At 55.9% G+C, this 11,787-nt stretch overlaps 1 protein-coding gene across 1 annotated transcript; it reads right to left on the reverse strand.

Annotated features, from left to right (window-relative positions):
* Window positions 1-422: 422 nt before the first annotated feature.
* GGA1 (golgi associated, gamma adaptin ear containing, ARF binding protein 1) lies at window positions 423-11,773 on the reverse strand. The gene is made up of 17 exons (XM_068400668.1): window positions 11,470-11,773; window positions 10,670-10,754; window positions 10,303-10,378; window positions 9,695-9,793; window positions 8,267-8,390; window positions 7,671-7,771; window positions 6,494-6,574; window positions 5,942-6,079; window positions 5,718-5,799; window positions 5,180-5,287; window positions 4,723-4,878; window positions 3,881-3,945; window positions 3,568-3,740; window positions 3,174-3,457; window positions 2,789-2,958; window positions 2,441-2,551; window positions 423-2,265 (listed from the first exon to the last, which is right to left on the reverse strand). Exons 1-17 carry the CDS (start codon window positions 11,498-11,500, stop codon window positions 2,155-2,157), a joined length of 1,995 nt encoding a protein of 664 aa, XP_068256769.1. The 5' UTR covers window positions 11,501-11,773; the 3' UTR covers window positions 423-2,154.
* Window positions 11,774-11,787: the final 14 nt, after the last annotated feature.

Consider the following 11,787-nt stretch of genomic DNA (forward strand, 5'->3'; position numbering starts at 1 on the left):
AACTGCCTCGGGAAGTGGAGGAAGAGTGGCTAGAGGTGGTGGCGAAGCTGCAAACAGCAATGTGGGGTACAGGAGCGAGCTCAAGCCCAGCTCCCCAGAAGCTGGATGGCACAGACTCCTGCCCACCACCAGCTCTCCCTGGGGAGGGAGGGAAGCAGGCAGCACCCAGCTCACAGCCTGGAAGTGACTCTGCTCTCAAACAGGAATTGAGAGCAGCTGGGGGACTTCCACCATTCCCTCTCTGTGCTCACCGGAGTGGGGAAATCATGGCAAGGCCCCAAGTGACTGGGGTATGAAGTACAGGATTGCAGGGGCATGATTCAAGCTGGAAATGACCCCTGGCAGGGTAGAATCAGCTCCTCCGCAGTCATTGAAGGTGAAGGGAAAATGCATTTCTTCGGTCAAAAGGCAGAGGGACAGGATCAGGAAAGAACTCTTTATTTCCCATAAATACAGCAGATTCTTCGCGCCGGGCGTTTCACTTTTAATGTTTTTGTTTGTTTGTTTTCTTCCATTTACAGAATTTTGCACTGAAAATATATACAAGTCTGTTCAAGAACCAAACAAGATCTGCAAAGAAAAAAACCCCTACAAAACCCTGAAGAGAGACGAGAAAGGGAAGTAAGACACAGCAGAACCCCAGCATAAAGACCTTGCTTCCCCCTCTCCTCTATCCACTCGCTGTGCCCAGCTCCAAGGACACCCCACCTTCACTGCCCCCAAGCTGAGAGCAAGAGGTACCCTGGTCACCTCCATCTCACCCTGGCCTCCTTCTACCTCTGGCAAGCGAATGCAGGGCGCAGTTTGCCCCTGCTTTTAAGATCAGGCCTTATTAAAACCAGCTTACGGATGGGAAGCGGCTCCTCTGGTCGCAAGTCCCATGGGGATGGCTTGGGACGTGCCACCTCCTGGTCTCCTCCGTGCCTGCAGATCCCCGCTCTTGTGTCACAGTGATCAGGCGGCTGGGGCGAGCCCCCTCCCCGCTGCAGGGAGCCAGGCCTGCCCACGGCTGCGGGTGAAGGTGTGCCAAGGCACAGCTGTAGCCCCCCCCCCCCCCACACCCCCCCAGTACAGTGCTGGGCTCCCAGTGCAGAGCCTACTGGTGCCCTCTGGTGATGGGCTGGGCTTCAGTCTCTCCTCGACTCCCAGCCCATCACCTACTCCCTGGTGAGAAGACACTGAAGAGCTGAGAAAGCCCCCTGCCCCACCACACTCTCCAGCCCAGCCAAGGGGAGGAAGACCATGTGCTGCTTCCTCTCCCTGTTGGGTAGGAGGCTGTGGTGAGACTCAGCCACTCCAGCACACCCCACTCAGGGTTGGCATGTGGGACAAAGTCCAGCAGCACTCCCCAAAGCTTGCTCTGGGAGATAAAGCACATAGGGAGCATGTGGGCTTCCTCACTGTGGGGTTCAGTGCCCAGGAGCTGCAGCTGAAGGGGCCATGAAGGCACAGAGCAAGCCCTTCCCAGCCCCCAGGCTCCCACCCCAGGGCCCACCTCCCACCAACAGCTCTGTAAGCAGCTGGAAGGAGGGGGATATGGGAAGATTGCTCCCCCTGAACCCCCCTGGAGAAAGGGCAGATGCCTGCTCTGATGCTGGAGAGACACCTAGTCATTGTCTAGCCCTGTTCCACACCAGCTCCAGCAAGCTCCCACCAGACAGGGAACCACTGGGGCCCAGCTCCAAGGAGGGGGCAAGGGGGACAAGAGGGAGCACCACAGAGCATGAAGCAGCTGAAGGGCTGGGAAGCGCAGAGGGGACAGACAAGGAAAAGGATGCTCCTTCGCTAGGCCTTGCCCCAGGCTGAGGCTGTTAAGCTCCCCATCCTTGCTCCCCTCTGCACCTTGGGGGAAAGCAGGGTTAGAAGAGAAGCTGGACAGACTGGGGAGGGAGTGATGCCTTCGGAAGAGCAGGGAAGGCAACTGTTCATCCACGCAAAGCTTTCCACTCCACTCACAGTCTGGTGGGATGAACATCTCCTGGTGTCTCTGCTCTTCTCCTTGAGGCATGCTCCCTCTGGCCCTCACCCAGCCATCTGGAGAATAGAGCGTGAGCAGCAGCCCCCCACCCACCCTCCCCATCTCCTCAGGCTGCTCCAGCCCCGCAGGGCTGGCTTCCCAAGGACTCTGCAGTGTAGTGGCTGCAACGTGCGGCCCTAGAGGTTTCCCCAGGACTCCGGTGGGGGGAACTGGTCCACATCCCCCATCTCATTGTAGGTTTGCTCTCCCATGGTGAAGGTCAGCTTGTATCGTAACCTCACCTTCTCCTGGAGTCAGGGGAGAAAGGATAAGCAGTTAGAAGGTGGGGGAAGAAAGTCATGAGGCACAAACCATTCAAGTCTCTCGGAACCTGCAGAGAGGAGAGGGAATAGGGACAGGGTAACTGGGCTTTGCCCAGGCAGCGAGGCCAGCCTGCTCATGCCCCACAGACGGTGCTGTTACCTTCTGTGGGTTAGCGAGCAGCAGGACTTGTGTGATGGCACTGGGGTGGACAATGGGGTTGAACGCTGGCAGCTCTGTGCCTGAGGGAGGCTGTAGCTTCACCTTCATCACCTAGGGAGAGAGAAGAGGATCCCACATTCCTGAGGGGAACTTGGCAGCCAGAGGCCCTGCTCCTGTATTTGGGGAGCTTCCACTGTCTAGTCAAAGAGAAAAACATCATGCTAATCTGAAGGCAACACAACTTGGTCTCAGCCCCACAGAACTCTCTCCACCCACCCTGCCTTTCCTGCAAAGGGAGAATCACACTTCAGCCCAGCCTGGGGACCTCAGCCCCAGCAGCCACCTTACCTTGGGGACGGCAGACTGAAAGACAATGTTGCAGATGGGCTGCGGGGCTGTGCTAAGCATAGAAATCACCACCACAAGCACATCGGGCCTCTCAGGCAGGGCATCTTTAGCAAAGTGGAAGAGGACGCGGAAGCCGTGCTGATCATACACCGTCACAGGGAGGATGCTGCCTGTGAGAAAGGCAGGGACAGGCAGCAGTCAGCCAGGAGGGAATTGGCCCTGCAGCAACCTTTCCCCATAGCCCAAACTCCATACAAGTGAGAGATACCACTCCTCCTCAACCTCGACAAAATGCAACAAGCAAGAAGTTTCCTCACATTCTTCCCTTCCATGCATGCATGGTTTGTTCCCCCCAAGCTTGCCCCCCTCTTTTGCCCTGGCTCACTGGGTTTGATTGACTCCAGAGGCACAGTGATGTTGGCCAGCGAGATCTCCTGGGGCAGCGTGGTGGCAGGAGGCCGTGGTGGGACTGCAGTACTTCCTGATGGTGTGGTGGCAGCTTTTGGAAGTGTAGCAGGGGCTGGCAGCTCTGAGGTCAAGGGCAGTGTGGGGTTAGGGGAAACACTCTGGAGCACGGGCAGAGCGCCGGGATTGTGGGCCGTGGTGCCAGAGCTGCTCCTGTTCTGGAGATCCCTCAGGGTGAGCCGGGGGGGTGGCTGCTGCTTCTCCCTGTAGGGAGAGAAAGCAAGGAGTGGAACAGGGCACTGAAATGTCAGTGTCCAGCACCCCAGAAATTGAAAGGATGGGGTGAGATGCAAGATTGCACTACCCCTGCTTACCATCGCACTTGTTGAGACTCTGGAGGCAAAGACTGTTGTAGCAGAGTCTTGCCCAGGAGGTCCAGGTCATCCAGGCCACTGGTGAAAGGTTTGGGGGAGGATGCGCCAGCATCTGCTTTGACTGGTGGCGTTGCTGTGATAGGGGCGATACTGAGCTCGTTGCTGTCTGATGACTGTAAAAAGAGTGCACAGGAGAACCCCCAAGCAGGGCTGCATATCAACACCAACCATCAGTCCTGGGACACTTCCCTGCCTACCCCATTTGTTGCTTTACCACCCTCCCCACCTTCTGCCCTGGCTCCCAGCACATTACCTGGAAGCTGTTCCAGCCACTGCTGTCACCAGCCTGGGCAGGATGCGGTGCTGGATCATTGAGACCTGCCGAGGGTAAAAGCAAACATGAAGCTTAGCTACCAAGTGGGTAAGAGCATTAAACAGGGCCTGAATAAGACACAGAAGCTGCAGGGCAGAATCACCAATGTGGTCTCCATCTCCAGCCCCCCATTCTTGCATGGGGGAGAGCCGGGAGGCCGATAGCGTCTCTTCTGCCCAGAGATCCTCATTTACAGGCTAGTTCTCACTGCAATTGGCAGAGAAGTGAACACTACCGGGCTGACAAGCCCCACTGACCACGTTGTCTACCTCATGCAGTTGTATTCAAAGCACTTATCTTAGGAAACAGACACTTTGTTGGAAAAAGCAGGATTCTAGAGCCTTCTAGGATTGGCACTTCACAAGACTTCCATGTGAACAGTTCTGGAAGTCCCATGTGTCTGTTGTCAGCTTGTGACTTCAACTACAGAGAGTAGACATGAGGAGCTAGGGGTGATCCACCCTTGTGATCCCCTCTGGGGACAGCCATTGCATCACTCTTGATCTACCTGCCAGGTCAGTTTTCCCAGAGCAAATCAGAAGGCACTTCCCTGCAGGCTCTCTCTGACTAGTCAAGAAAACACCACAGTACTGAAGTTCAGAATCATAGCAGGGTCTTTCTCTCCTTCTCCCTCACATTAAGTGAAGGACACCTCTTGGTCTTTCATTATTCACCTCTCCCAGAGCTCTCCTGCATTCATGCTCCTGCCACAAGGAAAACCATCCATGCACACCATCCAGAGTCAAGGAGAGAATAAAGAGCTTTTGCTCTGGCCTTCTCACCTAAGGACATGAGTTCATCATCCAGCAAGGAGACAGAGCCAGCTTGGTCAGGCATGGGGACTGCTGAGCCAGCTGAAAGGGTGGGCAAGGCAGGGTAGGAAGGGCCTGTTGCCGGAAGATCCAGGCCTGATAGATCCAGGAGCGCTGAGGTACTGCCTGCAAAGAAGGTACAAGGTGAGAGACGGAAACTTTATCCAGTCCTTATCCAGTGTGCTAAGGACAGTTCCCACCCTTCCTCACACCTGGGAGAGGGAACTCTCTCTCTGCTCTCCCTTCCAATTCCCTCTTTTCATGCATCAGACATGTCCACAAGCCATTTCCTCATCTCACCAGCCCCACTCTGACCTCCTGCAGGTTTCACCTTTCCTCTTCTCTCAGTCTTCTCTTACACTGCAGGAAACCAGCAACAGCGTCCCTGTGCTCAACCTTCCTGTCCCCATTCTCCAAGTCTCCTCACCTCTAAGGGGACCAGTCACCGTCTCCCCATTGATCTCTTCTCCCCGTACAAGCTGCTTGTAGAGATTGATCACTTGTGTCAGATTGTCATTGGCTTGCAGGATCTCCGCTGAAATGGAAGAGGTGGAAAGTAAGTTTGCAAATTGTGAAGAAACAAAGGGAGTGACTTTTATACCCCAACTCTGTCTATTCCTTCAAAGCAAGGCCTGAGGAGCTGGCAGCAGCCCACTGCAGATAGTGTTTTTGCAATTGCTGCTTACTGCCCCAGGGTACACTGACACCCCCATGGCAGTCTCAGCAGGATGAGCTCAAGCATCGTTTACCTACAGTGAACTGGAGGAAGCCTGTAATACTGCTGATTGCTGCCACATAACCCCGCTTAGTGCCAAGCCATAGACTAGCTAACCTACAGAGAGTAGCCACCCCAAACAGAGAGATGGCTGCTGACAGAAGCCATGCCATGGGCAGCCCAAGCACAGGCTCCCTGAAAGAAGATGGAGGGAGAAGGGAACAGAATGAGAAAAGCCAGATATGCTTACCCAGAGCTTCATCATTGTCTTCTGTGTCACTGGCGAGCCGGAAAAGCATGGGCCTCATGCGCTCACAGCGCTGATACAGCTCCTGAGGGAGAGGAGAAAGGGGTGCTGAGGCAAGCAGCAGGATGCTTAGCTGGGGGTGCAAAACAGGCAGGAGGAACTTGAGGGGATAAGGGTCACTCATCTCTGCTAAGCTCAGGGAGGATGCTGGGATGGCCTTTCCTCACCTTCATTAGGTCCTCGTTGCTCTCCGTTGTCTCCCCCTTGCTGTAGTTTGTCACCATCTCTGTCAGCAGCTTCACATTGTTGTTCACCTCCTCGATAGCATTCACCCTCTTGGAGATCTTCTCCATGCGCTTCTGGTCCTGGAGGGGAAGCACACCAGGAAGGATGTCCTTACTCTTGTCTGCAACTTGGAGAGGAGGAAGGCTGGGCCAGCCAACACAGCAGCTCCCTGGACTAAGGCACCACAACACTGCCCTCAAAACAGCTCCCACTCCAGTGGAAAACTCCGGATCATCCCTGGGCCAGCACTTGCCAGACGTGAGTGGCATTGCCGCAGATCTAGTGCTGCAGCAGGGCTTAGGCCACGGAAAGCACCCAGCGCCGTTCCTCCAAGTAGCCAAGGGATGGCAGAAATCACACAAGGACTCTTTAGCAGCTGCTGCTGCAAAATTTTGGGCAGCAGCTCCTCTGCAGGCAGAGAGCCACTGCTTCCTTGGTGCCAACCGCTGCCACCCAGACCATGAACCCCCAGCTCCCCTTCTCCCCAGCCACACCTCCTGAACCATCTCCTTGATGAGCTTGTTGGCAGCCCGGAGGTCCTCAGGATGGGAACTTTTCAGGAGACGAGCCAGTATCTGCAAAAGAGAGGGTACCTCTGAGCCCAGGCTGCAGGGTTGCAGCCAGAGTCACTCTTGCAACACTAGAGCCAGCAGAGTTACTCCTGCCTCAAACCCATGTCTGTTAGAGGCAGCAGACACCACCAGCCGTTTGAAAGCCCAGCCATGAGAGCTTGCGGGCTCTCAGAGATCAGGGAGAGAAGTAGTACAACTGGTCTTCCTTTCCCCGTTGTGGTTCTGGTTATGTAAGACAGGTCTTTCCCTGAAGATCCCCTGCATTCAAACCCTGCTCCTGCCTGCCCATTATGCACCCTAGAGACCCTGGAGCACAGCGGCTCTAGTATTGAGAAAGAGAGAAAGCCTGGTTTACGCAGGAATTGCCGTAGGATTCTAACGGACTCCTACTCAGACCTCTTCACATGCCTCTTTGTAGGTGCAATTGGTAAAGAGGGAGATCTCCTACTTTCTCTCCCCCTCTGTCATCAGTGACCAGTCCCACAGGCCAACTACAAATCCTCATTTGCACACTGTGATCCACAGAGGCAAAACACATCCACTGCAGCAAACTGGCATCACATCCACTGCTGCAGAACTAGACCCAGAGAGCCTAATACTTGCTTAAATATATCAGCACTGATAAAGCAGAGGTATGTCTGAGTGGTGACACAATTCTGATGGGAAGGCAATATAGGATGGGTCCAGCAGATTGCAAGTAGTTGGGCAATAAGCAGATTGCTATGCTGGGGGTGGGGAAGAGATAACAGCAGCAGCTTCTGGGGCTGGGATTCAAACCTTGTGGCCAGATAAGTCAGAAGCCTGGAGACTGCACAGCAGCAAACCTCCCAGAACCTACTGGGCTAATGTCAGCGCTTCACCCTTCGCACCATCCTGCAGCTAAGTGCTCCAAAGGTCAAACAGACCCACATTCCCCATCTCTGGCTGTTTCCTTTGTCATGATTTTGGAGTGGGCTCTCAGCATTCCTGTGATGCATTTTCTGAAGCACAGCAATGGGGAGCAGGGGCCTTGACTCTGGATCTCCACCCCAGCAGGACAGGAGATCCTTGAGCAGGGAAGATGTTGTCTGCTGTCCCTCTCCTTGTGCAGAGCCCTTACCTTGGATTTCTCTTCATCATCAAAGATGATGTTCTTGGGCCGAGGGGGAGGTGGTGGAAAAGGAGCGTCGTCAGGCAGTTTTGGGTCACATTTCACGATCCCTGCAGTAGAAACCAACGGAGAGGTCAGGAGGCCTCACCCACTGAGGGATGGCACTGCCACCTAGGTCTTTTCTTCCCTAACGGACCGTCAAACCCAGCTGGGACTGAGGGGGTTTGGGTCTGCTGCCGCTACCCATGATCCTGGATTGTGTTTTCATGTAAGAACTGCCCCTCACTCCCTAGAAATATCCTCTCAGAAAAACCCAGCATGAACTGCCAAAGCATTCGCAGCCCTTCAGCCCCAGACATTTCCAGTGACCCATCTCCTGTAGGGAACAAGCAGATGTCCCCTCCAACCCATCAAGCAACTCAGACCACCACCAACTCCCTCTGCCCAGCTCTTTCACCTGCCTCTGCTGCTGAATCAGGCAGACTGATGGATGTGCTGGGTCTGGGCATAGGAAAGGGAGAGTGTGTTTTAGATTCAGCCCAGATAAAAAAGGAGGGAAGGCAAACTGTCTGTCCACCTTCCCCTTCCAGACCACTGCTTCTCACCTTGTTTCTTCAGCATCTGGTAGGCCTCTGAGATCTTCACCTCGTGAGGCAGCCCTAATGTCCAGCTGTACATCAGCTCCAGGATCTTAGACTTCACTTTTTCTGGTGTCCGGCTGCCAAGATACTAGAGAAAGAGAGAAGAGGTGGCTTGAAGCTTATCTGAGCCGTTGCAAGCCTGGCCTGTTCCTCTCCTCCCCTCCCCCAGGAGAAGTGAGACCATTCCCAACGGCACAAGGAGGAGGAAAGAGGAAGCAGGAAAGCTCACGAGGCCCTTGCAACACGTCCTATGCTGCGCTTGGTTTCCATCACAGAAAACACAAGAGGTGGGAGAAATACTGCACCAGCAGCCCCTCAACGACACACAGGGACAGGTAGGAAGGCTCAGGCGGGTCTCTGTCACCTTGTGAAGGAAAGGGTACTGCTCACAGAAGCTGCTCAGCAAGGCAGCCCTTCAGGAATGAGAAGACAGCAGGGCTGGGAGGGGAAGGACTGTGGGTAAGGGTCCCTGGGGCAGGGCCCAGCCCTCTCTCAGGGCACTCTCCAGCACAAAGTGCCTGGCACCCTTTAGAGCTAGGTGACACCCAGACAACCAGCACCCCACGGTGACATCTCCAAACATTACAGCTCTCCCCCTGCCGTGCAATCATCCTTCACCCTTCTCTCACAGGTCTGCTGTGCACGGGTGGCAGCAACAGCGCATGTGCCACCAGAGGCCAGTGGCTTAAGGTAGAGGACATTCTCTAGGGAGCCTAGCAAGAGGACTTTAGGATGCTGCTGTCACTATCTTTGGCTATTTGTCATCACCAATCACAAGCTGTGAGTGGCAGATGGAGGTTTACCTTAGTCATATTCAGTTTGTGTTCCCTTAACTCCATCCTTGCTGGTGTTAACTGCCTTGACTGAACAGGAGAGCACACACAGCTTGCTCTGCTGCAGGAACAGCAGCATCAGCAGAGGAGCAGGTCATGACTTGGTGCTTCAGATGGACTCACCAGAGCACCACTGACCAGGCCTAGGCTTGCCCTCCAAGTGTCTCAACCAGGTTGGGACACCCTGGAGGGACATGGTCACGATGTCAAAGCTCAGGGAGGTTCCTGAGCACATGCAGCACAGACAGGGCCCAACAGAGATGCAGGGAAGGTGACTCCAGTCACGCAGACGAGCTCAGTAGTCTTACAAGCGCTAGTTGCCTCATGTCTAGCTGGCCCTCAGCTTCCTGCATCAGGAATCAGCCGGGAGCAGAGGGGTGAAAGCTCACCTTCCCAATGAAAAACTCACCAGGGAACGAGGACCAAATCTCTTACTAGCCCTGTCCTGTTTTCCCCACACCCATGGGGTGTTTGACCTTTCTGCTCAACCACTACTTCTTCCCAAAGCCCTCCTGCCACCAGGCTCTGGTCTCCACCATCACAATCCCCCAGGACCCACCTTGGGTGACACCACTTTGATGAGCTCATTGAGGAACCGGAACTTGCCCACCTCGTCATGGAAGCGTTTGCCGCAGCTCTTCATGCAGGACTCCAGCACCTGGGGAGAGGGACCGGGTGAGCCCCAGCATGGGGTCAGCAGCAGGTTCAGGAGGCAGCTCCCTCCTTGCCAGGCATGGAGCCTGTAGGTATCCTCACAGCAGCATGGAGGGACACCACCTTTCCCTCCCAGGTAGCCAATCACCCTCCCAAAGGGAAGCAAGAAGATTTTCCTCTTTGAAGGAAACAACAGCAGCCCATGGAAGGGGATATCTTTAGAGGGTTTACAAATACTGGCGTTTCACAACATGGATCCACAATAACATTATGGGAAAAAAAAGCTTCCCATGACTTCCATAGGCTATGATCCTTCCCAGGAACAAGACTTTTCCTACCAGTCACCCCTCCTCTTTTGTGGAACCACCTTCAGCCCCTCTCCCACCCAAGGGCTCAGGTGCTCCAGGGCTTTCTCAGAGGGAGTTCAAAGCTTCCCGTGCTCCTCCAGTCAAACTGGAGCAACCCCACACCTTAGCCCTCCATCTAGTTCTACCAGCCTGCAGATGCCCTTACCGTGAGGGCCTGGATAGCTTCCCATTCCTGCGGAGACTGTATCTTGTGGGCAAGAAGTCGGGTAGCAAGCGGAGGACTGGAAGGAGTGAGGGGAAAAAAAAAAAAGCTAGCTGGTTAACAATGAAAAGCCTGGTACCTGTGTTTCTAGCTGGGAATCCAGGGTTGAAAAGCCTGTTGCAAGTTCAAGGCACTGATAAGGCACTAAAACCCTGTGGGAACCTTCTGGTAGTGGACCAGTACCCCCAACCCACCCTCACTCTGAGGAGCTTTGTGCCTATTCAGCTCTCTTGACAGAATTTTACTGGGTGGTCGATCATAACGCAGGCCCGTGACCCGGAACAGCCTGGGGAAAGGAAGAAGCACTTACCCCTCTAGCTCCTTATTGAGCTGCTCGCAGAAAGCATTGATGCCATCCCAGTCCAGGACCTTGTTCAGGGGGCTTGTTGCTTTGTCTGCGGGAGGGGGAAGGAGACGGTGAGAAAGTCCCCCCAGGCTCCCACCCTGTGGGGGTGAGGGGCAACAAGTGCCCCTGCTCCCTCCCTGCCAACCCCTCCGGGTGCCCGGACAGAGGATGGCATAGAAGGACAAACACGCTCATGTCCCCCTGTACAAGCCCTGTGCACCACCACGGCCCCGCCAGCTGCACATGCTGACCCACCACCACTGCACAGACACCTGCCAACACACTCCCTATCCCACGCCCGGCTGCACAGCTGCATCCCCAGACCCCGGCTGCGCCCACAGCCATGGCCGCAGCCACCCACCCCTCACGCCCAGCCCCAACACCCCCCCATTTGCCCAAAGCACCCCGCACCCCTCCACACACAGGCGGGCCCGCCCTGACACCTCCCTACGTGTGACCCCCAGCCCCCTCCCAGCCCCTTCTTCCTCTCTCACCCCAAAGCCTCCCCAAATACCAGCCCCCCATCCCCTCACACCCCAATGCCCCCCCAAATACCTGCCCCGTCCCCTCACACCCTAAAGCCTCCCCAAATACCTGCCCCCCATCCCCTCACACCCCAAAGCCCCCCCAAATACCAGCCCCCCGTCCCCTCACACCCCAATGCCCCCCCAAATACCTGCCTCCCCTCCCCACCCCTTCCCCCCCCAGCAGTGGCGGCCAGGCCGTGCCGTGTCAGGGAGAGGGGTGGTCCCGGCCGCACTCACTGATGCACGCCTCCAGCGTCTCGGACTCCATGGCGGAGGGCCCCGCCGCCCCCCAGCTCCTCAGCGGGGCAGCGCCGCGCCGCCGCCGTCCACCCGCCCGGCCCGGCGCCGCCGAGCCATCGAGAGCGCACCGAACCGTCTAGAGCGCCGCTCGCGACCGCCTCACCATAGAGCGCTGGAAGTCAGCGGCACAGAGCGCCACCTCCCTCTGCCGAAGCGCGCCCCCACCCCGATCCACCATAGAGTTCCCCAACAGCGCATAGGAAAGAAAGGCGCAGGGCGGGAGAGGAAGCGGAAGACCTCCAGGAGAAGGACACA

This window comes from Nyctibius grandis, chromosome 5 (assembly GCF_013368605.1).
Source record: "Nyctibius grandis isolate bNycGra1 chromosome 5, bNycGra1.pri, whole genome shotgun sequence".
NCBI classification, from domain to species: domain Eukaryota; kingdom Metazoa; phylum Chordata; class Aves; order Nyctibiiformes; family Nyctibiidae; genus Nyctibius; species Nyctibius grandis.